The sequence below is a fragment of the Nuphar pumila genome, chromosome 7, assembly GCF_984573655.1.
Source record: "Nuphar pumila chromosome 7, dmNupPumi1.hap1.1, whole genome shotgun sequence".
Lineage (NCBI taxonomy): Eukaryota > Viridiplantae > Streptophyta > Magnoliopsida > Nymphaeales > Nymphaeaceae > Nuphar > Nuphar pumila.
This window is the reverse complement of record NC_143255.1, coordinates 124,870,977-124,885,943: the sequence shown is the minus strand read 5'-3', so window position 1 is coordinate 124,885,943 and position 14,967 is coordinate 124,870,977. Positions and strand designations below refer to the sequence as shown.

At 38.5% G+C, this 14,967-nt stretch overlaps 1 protein-coding gene across 1 annotated transcript; it reads right to left on the bottom strand.

Moving 5' to 3' along the window:
• Window positions 1–10,082: 10,082 nt before the first annotated feature.
• Window positions 10,083–12,543, bottom strand: LOC149833344 (pentatricopeptide repeat-containing protein At1g04840-like). Its single transcript, XM_090013415.1, has 5 exons — window positions 11,974–12,543; window positions 11,666–11,797; window positions 10,734–11,596; window positions 10,356–10,419; window positions 10,083–10,256 (listed from the first exon to the last, which is right to left on the bottom strand). Exons 1-5 carry the CDS (start codon window positions 12,541–12,543, stop codon window positions 10,083–10,085), a joined length of 1,803 nt encoding a protein of 600 aa, XP_089869541.1.
• Between the last annotated feature and the right edge of the window lie 2,424 nt (window positions 12,544–14,967).

Genomic DNA, 14,967 nt, shown 5'->3' with positions numbered 1-14,967 from the left:
ACCTGACCATCATTGCGCCTAATGGTTAACTAACTTGATCACTCCATAATGATAAATATTGTCAATATTTGAAAATAACGTAGAGAACATGATATGGTGGTTGCCATTTTAAATGAGCCAAAATATCGAGATTATCGTTTATGTCAAAATACCTTGAGTTGCAATATTTATTTCACGATATTTATGGTTATATGTGCTATTTAACAGGAAAAATGGTGCAATTTTGATATTTTTATTTTTATAACATCTTATAAATATTTATTTATTTTGGCCAAAATTTTGCCCATAAAACATGAGAAAATGAAAAAAAAAAGCAATTCCTCACAACAATTTGCTGCTATTATTTTTTTGCAATTTAAAGCATTTGTCACTGTGGATGACTTATTTATGGTATCGAGCCTTTAGTGAAGCAACGATTCCTTGTTTCAGTTTCTCTTTGTTGTTCAAACTCTAGGCAGGTAATCTAGGATCAAATCCCATGAGTGTCACCCCTTGCACAAGCTGAAGCGTGGCAATTTCCTGGGGGGCAAAGGTAAGCCCACAAAGTTTTACACTGTCAGGACAACGACCTAACTATGCAGGCAAAGCCAACGTTGGAGGTCTCTGATCCTCCATGTGGAGGACCCGGTCTATTTGGTGAAGCAAAACGACACAAACCATGAGTGGTGTGTTTTTTTTTTGAGAGAAGTTAAAGGGAGTAAATAGCAAAATATTGTAGACTTAAAATGTAAAAGTTAAAAGTAAGTTGAAAAGAAGATGAGGGCATGATGACCCTTGTGTTTTTCTTTCTTGGTTGCTTTTAGAAGAAAGAGAAAGAAAAAGAGAGGGATTGGGTTTTCTTTCACCTTTGTGTGTGCGTCTTTCACAAGATTGTGAGAAAGAAAAAGAGAGATTGCGGGAGAGAAAGAGAAAGAATGAAGAAAAGCTTGGTTTGGTTGTGTTCTTCATCTTTTTCAAATCATCTTCTTGTTTTTGTGAAGATTAGGGAAAGAGAAAAAGAGCTTTTATTGTGAGGTCATCATTCTTTATTAGGTGATATTCTTCAACTTCTACCTCTTTGTTTGCATTGTTATTTCTCTATTGTGATAATGTGTGAGTTTATTTGAGTGTAGGCATTGTGTATGCTCATTTGTAACCATTCTTTGTATCACATAGTGGAATTGTTGTTGTGTTGTTCTCAATCCCATGGTTTTTACCTCTCTTTTTAGAGAGATTTTTCATGTAAAAATTAGTGTATCACTCTCTTATTGTATTATTTATTTTCTTTATTATTCCTTGCTCGTGTGCATCAAAATATATATTTTTTGTGGCATCCCTTGGATGATAAGGGTTTTATTTTAGAGCTTGGGTGGAAGGAGTTGTATTATATGATATGTATAAGGCATAAAAGTGATTCTTTTTTAGGTTCTTTGTCACCATCGTCTTCATTTGTGAAGTGGGTGCATTCAGTTTGTGCACTCTTTCCCAACATCAGTGGTATCAAAGCTTGTGGTTCAAGAATGAATATAAACATAAGTCAAATGATTAATTTAAATGACATAATTTATAATTTATGAAAGAATAAGATGAAAGATCTTTTATTTGTAAAGGCTATGCATCTTCCGGTGTTTGCTACTCAAAAACCCGAGTCTAAGAGTGATGAAAAGTGAGATAAACATGAATAAGTATGTGGATTTATTCAATAATTTGTTGATGAGAATGTCTACAATCATATTCAACATGAGAATCATGCAAAGTCATTATGGACCAAACTTGAAAATTTCTATGTTTCGAAGACCAGTAACAACAAATTGTATTTGCTTAGACGGATGATGCAACTCAAACATAAAGAATGAAGCTTTGTAGCCGATCATTTGAATGAGTTTCAAGGGCTTATTAATTAGTTGTCTGACATGAGTATTAAATTTGAAGATGAAGTTGTAGGGTTTTGAATGCTTGGCACTCTACCGGATTTATGAAAAATATTTAAGGTCTCACTCACCAACTCCGCTCCAAATGATGTTGTTTTTATGAAGCTTGTTAAAGCCGGTGTTCTCAATGAAGAGATGAGAAGAAAGTCTCAAGGCTATTCTCCACAGTCAGAGACATTGGTCACTGAGAATATGGGGAGAAGTAAATTCAAGGGTAAGAAGGGTAGAGATAAAAGCCAAAGCAAATCAAGATCAAAGTACAAGAATATGAAGTGTCATCATTGCGAAAAAAAAAGAGCACATGAAGAAATATTATTTTCAGTTGAAAAAAGAGAACAAGAATATTGAAAAGCAAGAAAAGAAGAATAATGAGCATGGTGATCGTGTCGCCGTGACTACTTTGACTGAGTTAGTTGGTATCTATGATAATGATATCATAAACTTAACTAGTCATTATACTAGTTTGGTGATAGACAATGGTGTCTCTCTCTATGTTACTTCAAATAGGGAGTTCTTTGCTACTTATACTTTGGGTGACTTTGGAGTGTTGAGAATGATTCATGATGATTTGTCTAAGGTTGTTGGTGTTGGTGATGTAAATTTGCAAATCAATAATGAAACCATGTTGATGCTTAAAGATGTTAGGCATGTGCCAGATTTTTGCTCGAATTTGATTTCAGCGAGAAAGCTTGATTATGAAGGCTTTTGTAGTATATTTAATGATGGTCAATGAAAGCTCACTAGAGGCTCATTGGTTATGGCTCATGGAAAGAAGTGCAACGGTTTGTATATTTTGTAGGCATTAATTTTAAAGGATATCGTAAATGTGACTGAAAATGAGAAGTTGGTTGAATTGTGGCACAAGAGGTTGAGTCATATGAGTGAGAAAGGCATTAAATGTTTGATAAAGAAGAATCTACTTCCTAAAGTGAAGAAAGAGAAGTTAAAGAGATGTACTCATTGCTTGGTTGGGAAGCAAAAGAGAGTACACTTTAAACTCCATCAAGAAAGAAGAAAATTTTAGAATTGGTACACTCAGATGTATGCAGTCCTTTGAAGGAGAGTTCACTTTATTTTGTAACCTTCATTGATGATCATTCAAGAAAATTGTGGGTCTATGCTTTGAAGAGGAAAGACCAAATGCTTGATACATTCAAGCAATTTCATACTCATGTTGAGAGACAAATAGAGAAAAAGTTGAAGTGCATATGAACTGACAATGGAAGTGAGTATTTGGGACCATTTGATGAATTTTGTAGAATGCATAATATAAGGCATCAAAAGACTCCTCCTAAGACTCCTCAATTGAATAGTGTAGCTGAGAGAATGAATAAAACTCTTATTGAAAGACTTAGATGCTTGTTGTCAGAGGCAAAGTTGTTAAGACATTTTTAGGGTGAAACATTTTATATTGTGGCTCATGTTATTAACTTGTCTCCTCATGTACCTCTAGATAGTGGTGTTCCTGATAGGATTTGGTTTGAAAAAGATGTTTCCTATGACCATTTACGTGTTTTTTGGTGCAAAAACTTTTGTGCTTGTTCCTAAGGATGAAAGAACAAAGTTAGAAGCAAAAACACGACATTGTATATTTTTAGGATATGATCAGGATGAGTTTGGGTACAAGTTGTATGATCCTATTGAGAAGAAGCTTGTCAGAAGCAGAGATGTTGTCTTTATTGAAGATCAGACTATTGAAGACATTGAGAAAGTGGTGAAAAAAATCTTAGTGCAGTGACAACTTGGTTGATACAAATCTTGTTCCTTTGCCATCTTTTCCAAATTCAGTTAAAGCTGACACACATGAGGGTGTTGAAAATTCACAGCAGGATGTTGATAGGTCAAATATGTTGGATGATGAAGATGTTGAGCAACATGAGGTTGATTCTTCTTCAGTTGCAGAGTCACTTTGTAGATCTACTCAGTGTTGTGAGAGGCGTACGCCTCAGTACCTGAAGCGTATGCCTCAGAGGAGCGCATGCTCAAGGTACTGAGGCGATGTAGTGAGGCGTTTGAGTCTTGAAGCTCACGCTTCACAAGGGTGAAGCGCACACCTCGCGTCGAGGCATGCTTCGCTTCTCAGGCGTACGCGTCATGTTACTCTTTTACCATTTTGTGCCAAAGTTCATGTTGTTTATGAGAACGAGTCTCCGTGATTTGGACCAAGTTATTGTCTTGTGAAACAAGAATTTCTGATTTGTTTGTTGTTTGTTCTGTTTATGAAGATATAACCAAGGCATGATATAGAAGATGGGGAAGAAGGGGTAACTGGTTTGTTGCTGTTAAGAAGGCATTTATCCCTGAATCAAAAGAGAAGAAACAAGGGGTCTCTCTCTCTCTCTTATAATGGAGAATCAAATTCTTAAGTCAATCTTCTGTTGTATCAGAAAGCTGGCAAATCAAAGCACAAATGGATCTTTCGGAAATCAAAACATTCCAACTCTTCTCCGCTGGAGGAAACCGTCACAGTACTGACCGAAGATGCAAAACATGCTGAAATTGTCACAGTACTCACCGAAGATGCAAAGTCTTCTGAAACAGTCAGAGTACCAACTGAAGAAGCAAAGTTTTCTGAAACCATCACGGTACCGATCGAAGAGGTGAAGTTCGCTGAAACCGGCACGGTGCCAATTGAAGAAGCAAAGTTTGCTGAAGTAGAGGATGAACAGAGCAAACATGCGTATTCTGTTGCCAATGTGACTGCAGTTGCGACTTAGGCTGTTGTTGTTGCTGCTCAGGCTGCTGCAGGGGTTGTTAGGCTAACAACAACAACCCTTCCTCGACGCTCTGGTAAATCCAAGGAAGAGGTGGCAGCAATCAAGATTCAAACGGCTTTCTGTGGGTACCTGGTTTGTGAGCTTTCCTTTGCCCAAAGATTATGGAATGCCTCTTTATGGAATAATCAATTCACTGTATTTGGAAATATCTAAGATTTAGATTTGTATTTTTGCTTGTTGTTCTAGAGTTGCTTCATTCCTGCTGTGGGGTTTGTGAAATTATTTGGAGTGTCATGACTTTCTGTTGACAATTGTGGCAAGTTGCTGCTAGTTTCAAGTTCTCAAGCAGATATGTTTTTTAGAAGTCAAATAAATCAATTGATGCTTGCAACATCTTTTTCAGTGTTTGGAGAAGTTTAACATTTTAGTTATATTTTGAAGTTTCACGTTTGTAAAAGTGTGTAGCACTTGTTCTCCATCTATTTTGAATGTGCTCATGCATAAATGTTTACCCACAGAGTGAGCTGATATTGTCTTATGGCTATTGAGAATGAATCAAATCAGATGGTTCTATTTCTCAATCTTTCTGACTTGCTCCTATGGAACCAAGGTTCAAAAAAATTGAGAAAGTAAGTCATTCACAACCACTGATGAAGGATTCCTAAAAAATTTAAGGATTAGTAATCATTTTTAGATGATAATCTCATGGCTACCTCTTGTTATCTTGCACTATGATTATCGACATTATACATAATATGTAGGGATTGTAACATTGCTGGGAAGCAAAATTCAGGCAAGGAGAGCTCTGCGAGCTTTGAGAGGACTTCTAAGGTTGAAAGCCTTGATCGAGGGAAACTCTCTTAAGCGTCAAGCAACAGCCACACTCCGATGCATGCAGACATTGGCAAGAGTTCAATCCCAGATCTATTCCAGAAGGATCAAAATGTCAGAAGAGAACCAATCTCTCCATCGGCAATTGCTACTAAAATGAGAAAAGGAGCTCGAGAATATGAGAGCATCTGTAAGTTGCTTGTTTTTGGATTTCTCCTAGATTTTTGCACTCTAGTGATTTTTTTTCACTTCTTTTATGAAGCAAATGCAATAGGTGATTTAATATAATTAAATGTGTGCGTTTAATGTATTGGTATGTGCTTTATTAGCTTAGGAAATATCATGTGAACCCAAGAGTTGGCTCTCCTAAATCTTACTGTAAAAAGAACATTATGGGCTTTTACATTTTGATTTTCTTTCTGTCTAGCACAAGGAACTTGAGTAGCAATTAAGTTGTTCAGTTTGAGCTAGAAATTGCATTTTAGGAAAATGATTTGAATAGGTTCCTCATTTTGGAGGAAGGTTTATGGTACTTGGTCAAGCATTGCTATATCCTTTTGTTATTGCAAGATCCTTTACTAGTCTTGGCCTTTTCCCATAGCTGAAATAAATTACATTCAGGATGTCTCCTATCATCATGTTACATGTGTCATGATTCTTCTGCTAAGATGTTCCAATGAGAGTAGCATAAATTATTTTTGGTTTTCTTACTGATGCAATACAAATGATAGATGGGAGAAGATTGGGATGACAATTTATAGTTAAAGGAGCAAATAGAGAGCAACTTAATTAACAAACAAGAAGCTGCTGTTAGAAGGGAGCGGGCATTGGCATATGCTTTTTCTCATCAGGTACTGATGGTGCTTATTCTTTCACGTGCTTCAGTCATTAGACCTTGTTGATAGCAATGCATACTTGCAGCAACAATGGAGGAATTCAACTAGATCAGCAAACCCGATGTTTGTGGACCCGAATAATCCACACTGGGGATGGAATTGGTTGGAGCGTTGGATGGCTGCAAGGCCATGGAGAACCGTAGTGTCACAGAGAAAGAGCATTCTGATACAGCATCATCTGTGGGAACTGCTACTCGCAGTGCTGGAGAGATCACCAAATCTTATGCTCGACGTGAGATCTATGGTGAGAGGCCATCACCTGTGGCTGTGAAAACAGTCTGACCTGTCATCAGAGTGTCTCCGTCCACACCACCATCAAAGCCTTCATCTGTAACTGGAAAGACAAAGTTAACAAGTCCCCACATGTATTCTAGCTATGTATTTCTAGAACAGGTCGATTTGGAGATGGCCCCACGTGTATTCAATATGATTTCATGATTGTAGATATAACATGTATCTTGCACTGTGAGTCTAACTTAATTGTGGTTTACATGGCCATGCATATAAGAAAATGAATAATAAGAGTTAATTATAGGAAAGTAGTATTTATTTTATTTTGTCATTTATTAGTAATTATTTAATTTTTTTATTATTTTATTAATATTTTATATTTTATTATTTTGATCATGAAGCTTATGCTTTAACGCCTCGAGGCTTACGCCTCGCTTCATAACAGGCTCAACGCCTCGCTTCGCCTCATCGCATTTAACAACCTTGGATCTACTAGACAGAGACAACCTTCCACTAGATATCCTACACATGAGTATATTTTGTTGACTGATGGTGGAGAGCCTGAGAGTTATGAGGAGGCTATGCAAGATGTATAGAAAGAGAAGTGGATTAAAGCCATGAAGGATGAGATGCAATCACTTTATGACAATCATACCTTTGAGCTTGTACAGTTGCCTAAAGGTAAAATGTCTTTGAAGAATCGTTGGGTTTTTAGAGTAAAGCAAGATGAGAACTCATCATACCCACGATATAAGGCTAGGTTGGTTGTAAAAGACTTTAGTCAAAAGAAAGGTGTTAACTTTGAAGAGATCTTCTTGCCAGTTGTTAAAATGTCTTCTATCAGAGTTGTTTTGAGTTTGGCAACAAGTCTTGATTTAGAAATTGAGTAGATAGATGTGAAGACAACCTTTCTCCATGGTGATCTTGAGGAAGAAATATACATGGTACAATTTGAAGGGTTTGAGAAGAAAGAAAATGAATACTATGTTTGCAGGTTGAGAAAGAGTTTGTATGGTTTAAAGCAAGCTCCTAGACAATAGTACAAGAAGTTTGAGTCTTTTATGGGGGAGCATGGTTATAAAAAGAATACTTTAGACCATTGTATTTTTGTTAAGAAGTTTTCAAATGATGATTTTGTTATATTGTTGCTCTATGTTGATGACATGCTCATTGTAGGAAAGAATATTTTGAGAATTACTAGCTTGAAAAAAAAGTTGAGCAAATAATTTGCCATGAAGGACTTGGGAGTCGTAAATCAAATTTTGGGCATAAAGATTGTTCGTGATAGAAAGGCAAAGAAGTTATGGCTGTCACAAAAGAAGTACTTCAAAGATTCAACATGGACAAGGCAAAGGCAGTGAGTACCCCACATAGAGTGGGGTTCAAGTTAAGCATGAAACAGAGTCCTTCTACAGATAAAGAGAAAAAGAGCATGCAAAAGATTTCTTATGCTTCAGCAGTTGACAGTTTGATGTATGCTATGGTGTGTACGAGGCCAAATATAGCTCACTTAGTTGGGGTTGTCAGCATATTTCTCTCAAATCCTGATAAAGAGTATTGGAATGCTGTGAAATGGATTTTGAGATATCTTTAAGGCACAAGTAGTGTATGTCTTTGTTTTGGTGTACAGAAGCCTATTTTAATAGGTTATTCAGATTCAGATATGACAGATGATGTTGATTCTAGAAATTCTATATTTGAATATTTGATTACTTCAGTAAGTAGTGCAGTGTCTTGGTAGTCGAGACTTCAGAAGTGTGTGACACTATCTATCACAAAGGCATAGTTCATTGCAGTGACAGAAGCAAGTAAAGAGTTACTGTGGATGGAGAAGTTTATGCAGGAACTTGGTTTTACTTAAGAAAATCATGTTTTGTATCATGATAGTCAGAGTGCGATTAATCTTGGCAATAATTCTATATTTCATGCAAGGTCGAAGCACATTGATGTAAGGTATCATTGGATATGTAATGTGTTGGATGCAAAGATACTTGAGCTTGAGAAGATTCATACTGATGACAATGGTGCAGATATGATGACCAAGGAGTTGCCTCGTGGTAAACTTGAAATATGTTGCTCCATCGTCGGTTTGGTGAAGTCCTCCACATAGTCGGTGTGAGAAAGATGTGTTGGATCGGGTCACCTCCATGTCGAGGACCCAGTCCATTTGGTGAAGCAAAAGAACGCATCCCATGAGTGATGCGTATTTTTTTAAGAGAAGTTAAAGGAAGTAAATAGCAAAATATTGTGGACTTAAAATGCAAAAGTTAAAAGTAAGTTAAAAAGAAAATGAGGGCACGATGGCCCTTATATTTTTTATTCTTGGTTGCTCTTAGAAGGAGAGAAAAAAAAGAAGGAAGAGGGTTTTCTTCCACATTTGCGTGTGTAGCTTCCAGATTGTGAGAAAGAAAAAGAGAGATTATGAGAGAGGAAGAGAAAGAAGAAAGAGAAGCTTGACTTTGTTGTGTTCTTCATATTCTCTAAATTTTCTTTTTGTTTTTGTGAAGATTAAAGCAAGAGAAAGAAAACTTTTGTTGTGGAAAGATCATCATTCCTTATTAAGTGATATTCTTTCAATTCTACTTCTTTGTTTTCATTGTTATTTCTTTATTGTGATAATGTGTGGGCTTATTGGAGTGTAGGCATTGTGTATGACCATTTGTAACCATTCTTTATATCACATAGTGAGGTTTTCAACTCCGTAGTTTTTACCTTTATTTTGAGAGGGTTTTTCACGTAAAAATCGGTGTGTGCCTCTCTCTTATTATATTCTTCATCAATATATATATATATATGATAAGGGTTTCATTTTAGAGCTTGGGTGAAAGGAGTTGTTCTATGTGATATGGCATAGAAGTGATTCTTTTTCAGGTTTTGTCGAAATCGTCTTCATTTGTGAAGTGGGTGCATTCTGTTTGTGCACTCTTTCCCAACAGTTTCTTCGTGTAAACATTGAAAAAAAAGACAACACTATATTACCTCATGCAACTAAACCATGACTCTAAGTTGACAATACATCAATTTTTGAAAAGTACAATCTTTTTTGGATAATCTTAGAACAAAAACTTTCTTACTTCTACCACTTCATTCAGGAGGCTAAGAAACTAACTTGTTTGTCCAGAATTTGGTGCCTGAACTTGAACATTCGTGGCATAAGAAGTCTGTTGCATAAACGTTCCACAAAATCAAACGGTATTTGCTCCCAGGACCATGATGCACGAACATTGCTAGCACATGGCTGATGAGTATGTGTGACTACGAGTCTCATTTGCATGCTGGTGTATGACTTCTGATAGAGATCCTTTTGGGTTAGTAATCTGGTTGCACAGCTACGGTGCATTGCGTTAATGTCTTCCACATTCAGAATCCATTCACAGTATCTGAATCTAGGGACTCAAGATCCCTCGTATTCAGATGAACTTATCCTTAAAAATGTAAAATCCATTTCATTGTAATAATATGTTCATCTGAACTGAACCATCGATCCGACAACGTGCTTACATATGTTCATTAGCAAACTGCAGGGTCTTAGCTTGTGGGATTATCCCATAGTTTGACCACCAAGTAAATATAAGCTCTTTCTCAGGTTCATTTATGTCAGGCACGAACTGTTGCCCCTGTACAGCAGTCTCATAAAATCCCAAGTTTCTTTGCAGTTGTAAGAGTGGCCCCTGTTTCAGCGCCAAGAAAACCAACAGTAAGAGGTTAACTTCTCTGCGTCTTGCTCTTCTTTGTCCTCTGTGTTATGCAATGCTAAGGCCATGTCTAACATATCCAGCAAGTCTTGCTCGAGCTGATATCTGTTGATCTGTTCCATTTTCCAGTATATCTCTTCTGCATGTCCATGGTCTCCAGCAACCAAACTACAACCAGAATGGCTTCACATTTGAGACCAACCTGCTCTGTCTCATGCTTTTGTTGTCTATCAACAGGACCATGAATCAGCTTTCAATATAATCCTGGATTTCATGCTTTCAGATGCTCATTCAATCTGAACCATCAACCAAATTTATATGTTAAGATGTCCACGTTAGACCTTTCCATTCACCAGTAGTCCCCACATGTACATACACCTGCTTTAAAGTGGTGAAAACGCTTGATGTCTCAATATTATCTCTCTCTTAGGTTCACCCATGTTGGACACAAACTTCATCAAAGTATGGCAGTCCCCACAAACTCTAAGGTTTTTCACAATCCTAAGAGTGGCCCCAGCTTCGGTAGCAATTAGACCAAAGGCAAGGGCCAATTTCTCACTGTGACTTCCTAGTGCATCTTCCTTTTCTTCTTCCTCCACATTATGCAAGACCCATCCTGTGTCTGGCACATACCCAGCAAGCTTCGCTCGTGTTGTTATCTCTTCCAATTTTCCGTATATCTCTTGCGTGCATGTGTGTGTGTGGTCACCAGCAACAAACCCATGCACCTTACTGCCCACCTCTATAAAACTCCAGCCGGGTGGCTTCTGAATGTGCATGCTCTTCATTGCATTCCGTATTCTTTCAACTTCATCCCATCTTCCAGTGGCTGCATATATGTTCGAGAGGAAAATGTAGCTGCCAGGATGCAGAGGCTCGAGCTCTAGTAACCTTGCAACAGAAAATTCTGCTATTTCTGCATTCTTATGAGCCCGGAAAGTGGAGAAAAGTGCACCCCAGATCACAAAATCTAGCTTGATAGGCATGCCTTTGATAAAAGCAAGAGCTTCGTAGAACCGACCTGCCCTACCAAACAGATCAACCATGCATGTGTAATGCTTGACTGTGGGCATGATACCACAATCTTGCCTCATGCTTTCAAAATGCTTGATTCCCTGCTCTACTTCTCCAACGTGAGCACAAGCAGATAGCACTGCCAAGAAAGCTACATCATCAGGCTGAATTCCGGCCAATCTCATCTCATTAAACAACTGTAATGCTTTATTGCAGAAGCCATGCATAGCAAAGCCAAAGATCATGGCACTCCAAGTAACCAAGTTTCTCTTAGGCATCCTCTTGAACACTTCATATGCCGCCTATACCAACAAGTGCAGGTCCAATTGAAGTGTTTACCTGAAAACCATTCTTGCCTATGTAATCAACACCCTAATTCCGGCCTCCAGTGCACCTAGTCGAGCACAAGCAGAGAGCACAGAGACCACAGTGAACTCATTCGGTTTCACTTCCGTTTCAAGCATCCTAAAGAACACACTCAACGCTTGTTCATATTCCCCGTTCTGCATATACCCAGAAACCATCGTTGTCCACGAAACAACATCCTTCTCAGGCATTGTTGCTTGAAAAACCCACAAATCAGTCCATTCCATGATGACACTCTTCTTTCGGGCATTTCATTAAAGAGTTCGCGGGCGCTCCTCAAATCACCGATTTGGCAATAACCATCAATCATTACATTCCAAAGCAACACGCTCCTAGCTTTCATCTGATCTGAAATTTCATCAAACAATTGGCGGGCGACTTCCAATGCCCCAAATTTTGTGTATATTCCAACAAGACTAATCACAACAAATGTATATAAATCCAATCCGAGCGTGATCACCATCGAATGTGAAGAAAGGCCAAACCCAGCGTCGGGCAATTGAGCGCAGGAATCAAGGACAAAGGGAAGGGTGAGACGGTCAGGGCGGAGGCCAAGGCGGAGCATGTGAACAAAGAGGGCGATGGCTCCGGCGAAGTGGGTGGCAGCAGAAAGGGCACGGATGGAGGAGTTGAATAGAGGGGTAGTGGGGCGGTGAAAATTGCGGAGGATGGTGGTGGCATAGTCGATGGAATCGAAGGAAGCGGCTGCAGTGATGAGCTGGGTCGCCGGGAAGGCGGCGTCGGAGATGCCGGAGAGGATGAGGCGCGCGTGGGATTCCTTCAGATGGCGGATGGATTTGCAGCAGCGGATGAGAGAGACGAAACGGCTCTCGAGACGCCAGTTTCTGCCTATTCGAGCGGCAGTGGTGGTGGCGACGCTCATCTACGCCGCTCGGAGAGTATGAATTTGAGGGCGGAGGGAAATGCAACGCTCTATATATAGCCAACACTGGTGGCTGTCAATGGTTCGGACCTCCGCCAGAAATGGATAAGTGCAAACCCGATCCGATTACGGTCACCATAGCGGGTCTGGACCCGATCCGATGAAATCTTTTATAGAGAGAATCATACCGGCATCACATAAAGATTACATAAACTAAAGTTCATACTGGGTCAAAAAATGATTTTATGTTTTTTACATTGGAAATGTGTGGATCTTTATTGAAACTTGGTTGAACGGACCTAAGATTGATATGAAATTTCAAAAACCATAACTAGGTTTGTATGCTAATTGGATTTCATGTGTCCGACCTGGATAGTTAATCCGACCCCTTTCTTTGTTTCCAAATCTTAGCCCTAATGACTCTTCTATGAGACAGGCCAGTCCTAGCCCAGCCCTAACTGCAGGAAATAGTTTGATTCGTCTATATGAAATAGACTTTTATTAATAATTGTAGGTATTTTTTATTTTATCTCAAAAAAAAATTTTTTTGGGGCGCTGCCCCCGAACCCCAAAATCAAATATCCAATCCAAATCACAATAAATTCATGTTTATCATGTAAAATAACTGGTTCCTAATCTTATTTCTGAGAACAAGCATTACAAATTAACTTAGAACTATGGCCCATATTCAATTGCACCTTCACTATATTGCACAAACACTGGGCTTGGATTTAGATTCGGACCGACTATAATTTGGTTCACATCTAATCCATTTGCATCCATGCCTACTCTCCAGATATATGAAACAAGTACGGCATGATGGGGCACCTCTTCAGCAGTTCCAATACCGGCCCATGACTTTAAAACAGGCTGGCAGGCAAGCAAGACAAAATGGTAGGGCACCACAGGGGTGTAGCAAAAAAAAAATTGGGGTGATAGTCTGGGGTTCGGGGGCACTGCCCCTGATTTTTTTTTCGAGATAAAATAAAAAATAACTATAATTATTAATAAAAATCCATTTCATATGAACAAATCAAACTATTTGCTGCAGTCAGGGCTGGGCTAGGACTGGGCTGGGCTACAAAAATGGATAAAAATCTATTTCATATGGAATCAAGGCTGGGTTAGGACTGGGCTTTTAAATATATATATATATATTTTAACTGGGCCGGGAGGCAAGACTGGGCTACGGCCCAGTTCTACGCCCCCCACCCAGCTCCGCCTATGCTTGTATGGTAGGAGATGCTAGTGCACATCACCTTGTGTTGTGATGTCGCAAGTTCAAAACACAATGGTACCACTGGTGACAGTCAGCCTAACCCTAGCTTGCCTATAAAAAGAAGAAGCAAAGTCTAGCTCTCATTGATAAACACTAATAACTTTTTTGTATATTTATATTGTTGTTCTGGCAGTCGTAAAACTCCGTGGGCTTACCCTTTGCCCCTTGCCTTCACGCAGGGGCCCAGTCCTGCCCCCCCAAACAGTTATTTATTTATTTTTTTTTAAAGCCCAGTCCTAACCCTGCCCTGATTCCATATGAAATAGATTTTTATCCATTTTTTAGCCCAGCCCTGACTGCAGCAAATAGTTTGATTTGTCCATATGAAATAGATTTTTATTAATAATTGTAGCCATTTTTTATTTTATCTCAAATTTTTTTTTTCGGGGCGCTGCGCCCGACCCCCGACTATCACACAAATACATTTTTTTTCTACACCCCTCTTTGCCCCCCCCCCCCCCCCTCACATGAATCCTAGCTACGCCCCTGCCTTCACGATTTTACGATTTTTCAAAAGCTGATATAATGTCAAAAACAATATATCTTTAAAGATCACTTATTTTGATACCATGTTTTTTAGCACCTTATTAACATGATACAATTATATTTCAATATACATGTATATATTCTGTTATTTTTTTTTTGAGAAAATAAAAAATTTCAAAAGATCATGAAATTTTCCCTTGCCTCGTTTTTTCCAAGAATAGAGATGTGAACGGTTCGGATTCAGGTCGGTTGTGGGCGATACCAAGTCCGATTAATCAGATATTGGCTTAACAGATTTAGATCCAGATGAAAAAAAAAACTTATGCTGAATCTGTTTTATTTTATTTTATTTTTTACATAAAATTGGATTCAGATAACTGTCAGATCCAGATATCCATCGGTTCTGGTATTAAAAATTCAAAACTAGATTCAAATGATCAAATCCAAGTATAATCGGATATGGTTTTAGCTTACCGAATCCGACCAAACATAGTTGGCTTCATTAGGATATCGGATACAGTTCAATCCATTGACATCCCTACCCGAGAACGAAAACTGTGAGATTGTTCAGGAGGTACGGGACCGGACCCTCACAAAAGGATCAAAGGGGTCAACATCGGTTTGGATCCACGGCCCTAAATATGTGCGAGAAGGCCTAT

Coding starts and splice junctions, on each gene's coding strand:
- LOC149833344 (XM_090013415.1), bottom strand. CDS start 12,543: ATGAGCGTCGCCACCACCACTGCCGCTCGAATAGGCAGAAACTGGCGT. Junction 11,798..11,973: donor GGAGCGTGTTGCTTTGGAAT/GTAATGATTGAT, acceptor GGGTATATGCAG/AACGGGGAATATGAACAAGC. Junction 10,420..10,733: donor GACTGCCATACTTTGATGAA/GTTTGTGTCCAA, acceptor ATGGACATGCAG/AAGAGATATACTGGAAAATG.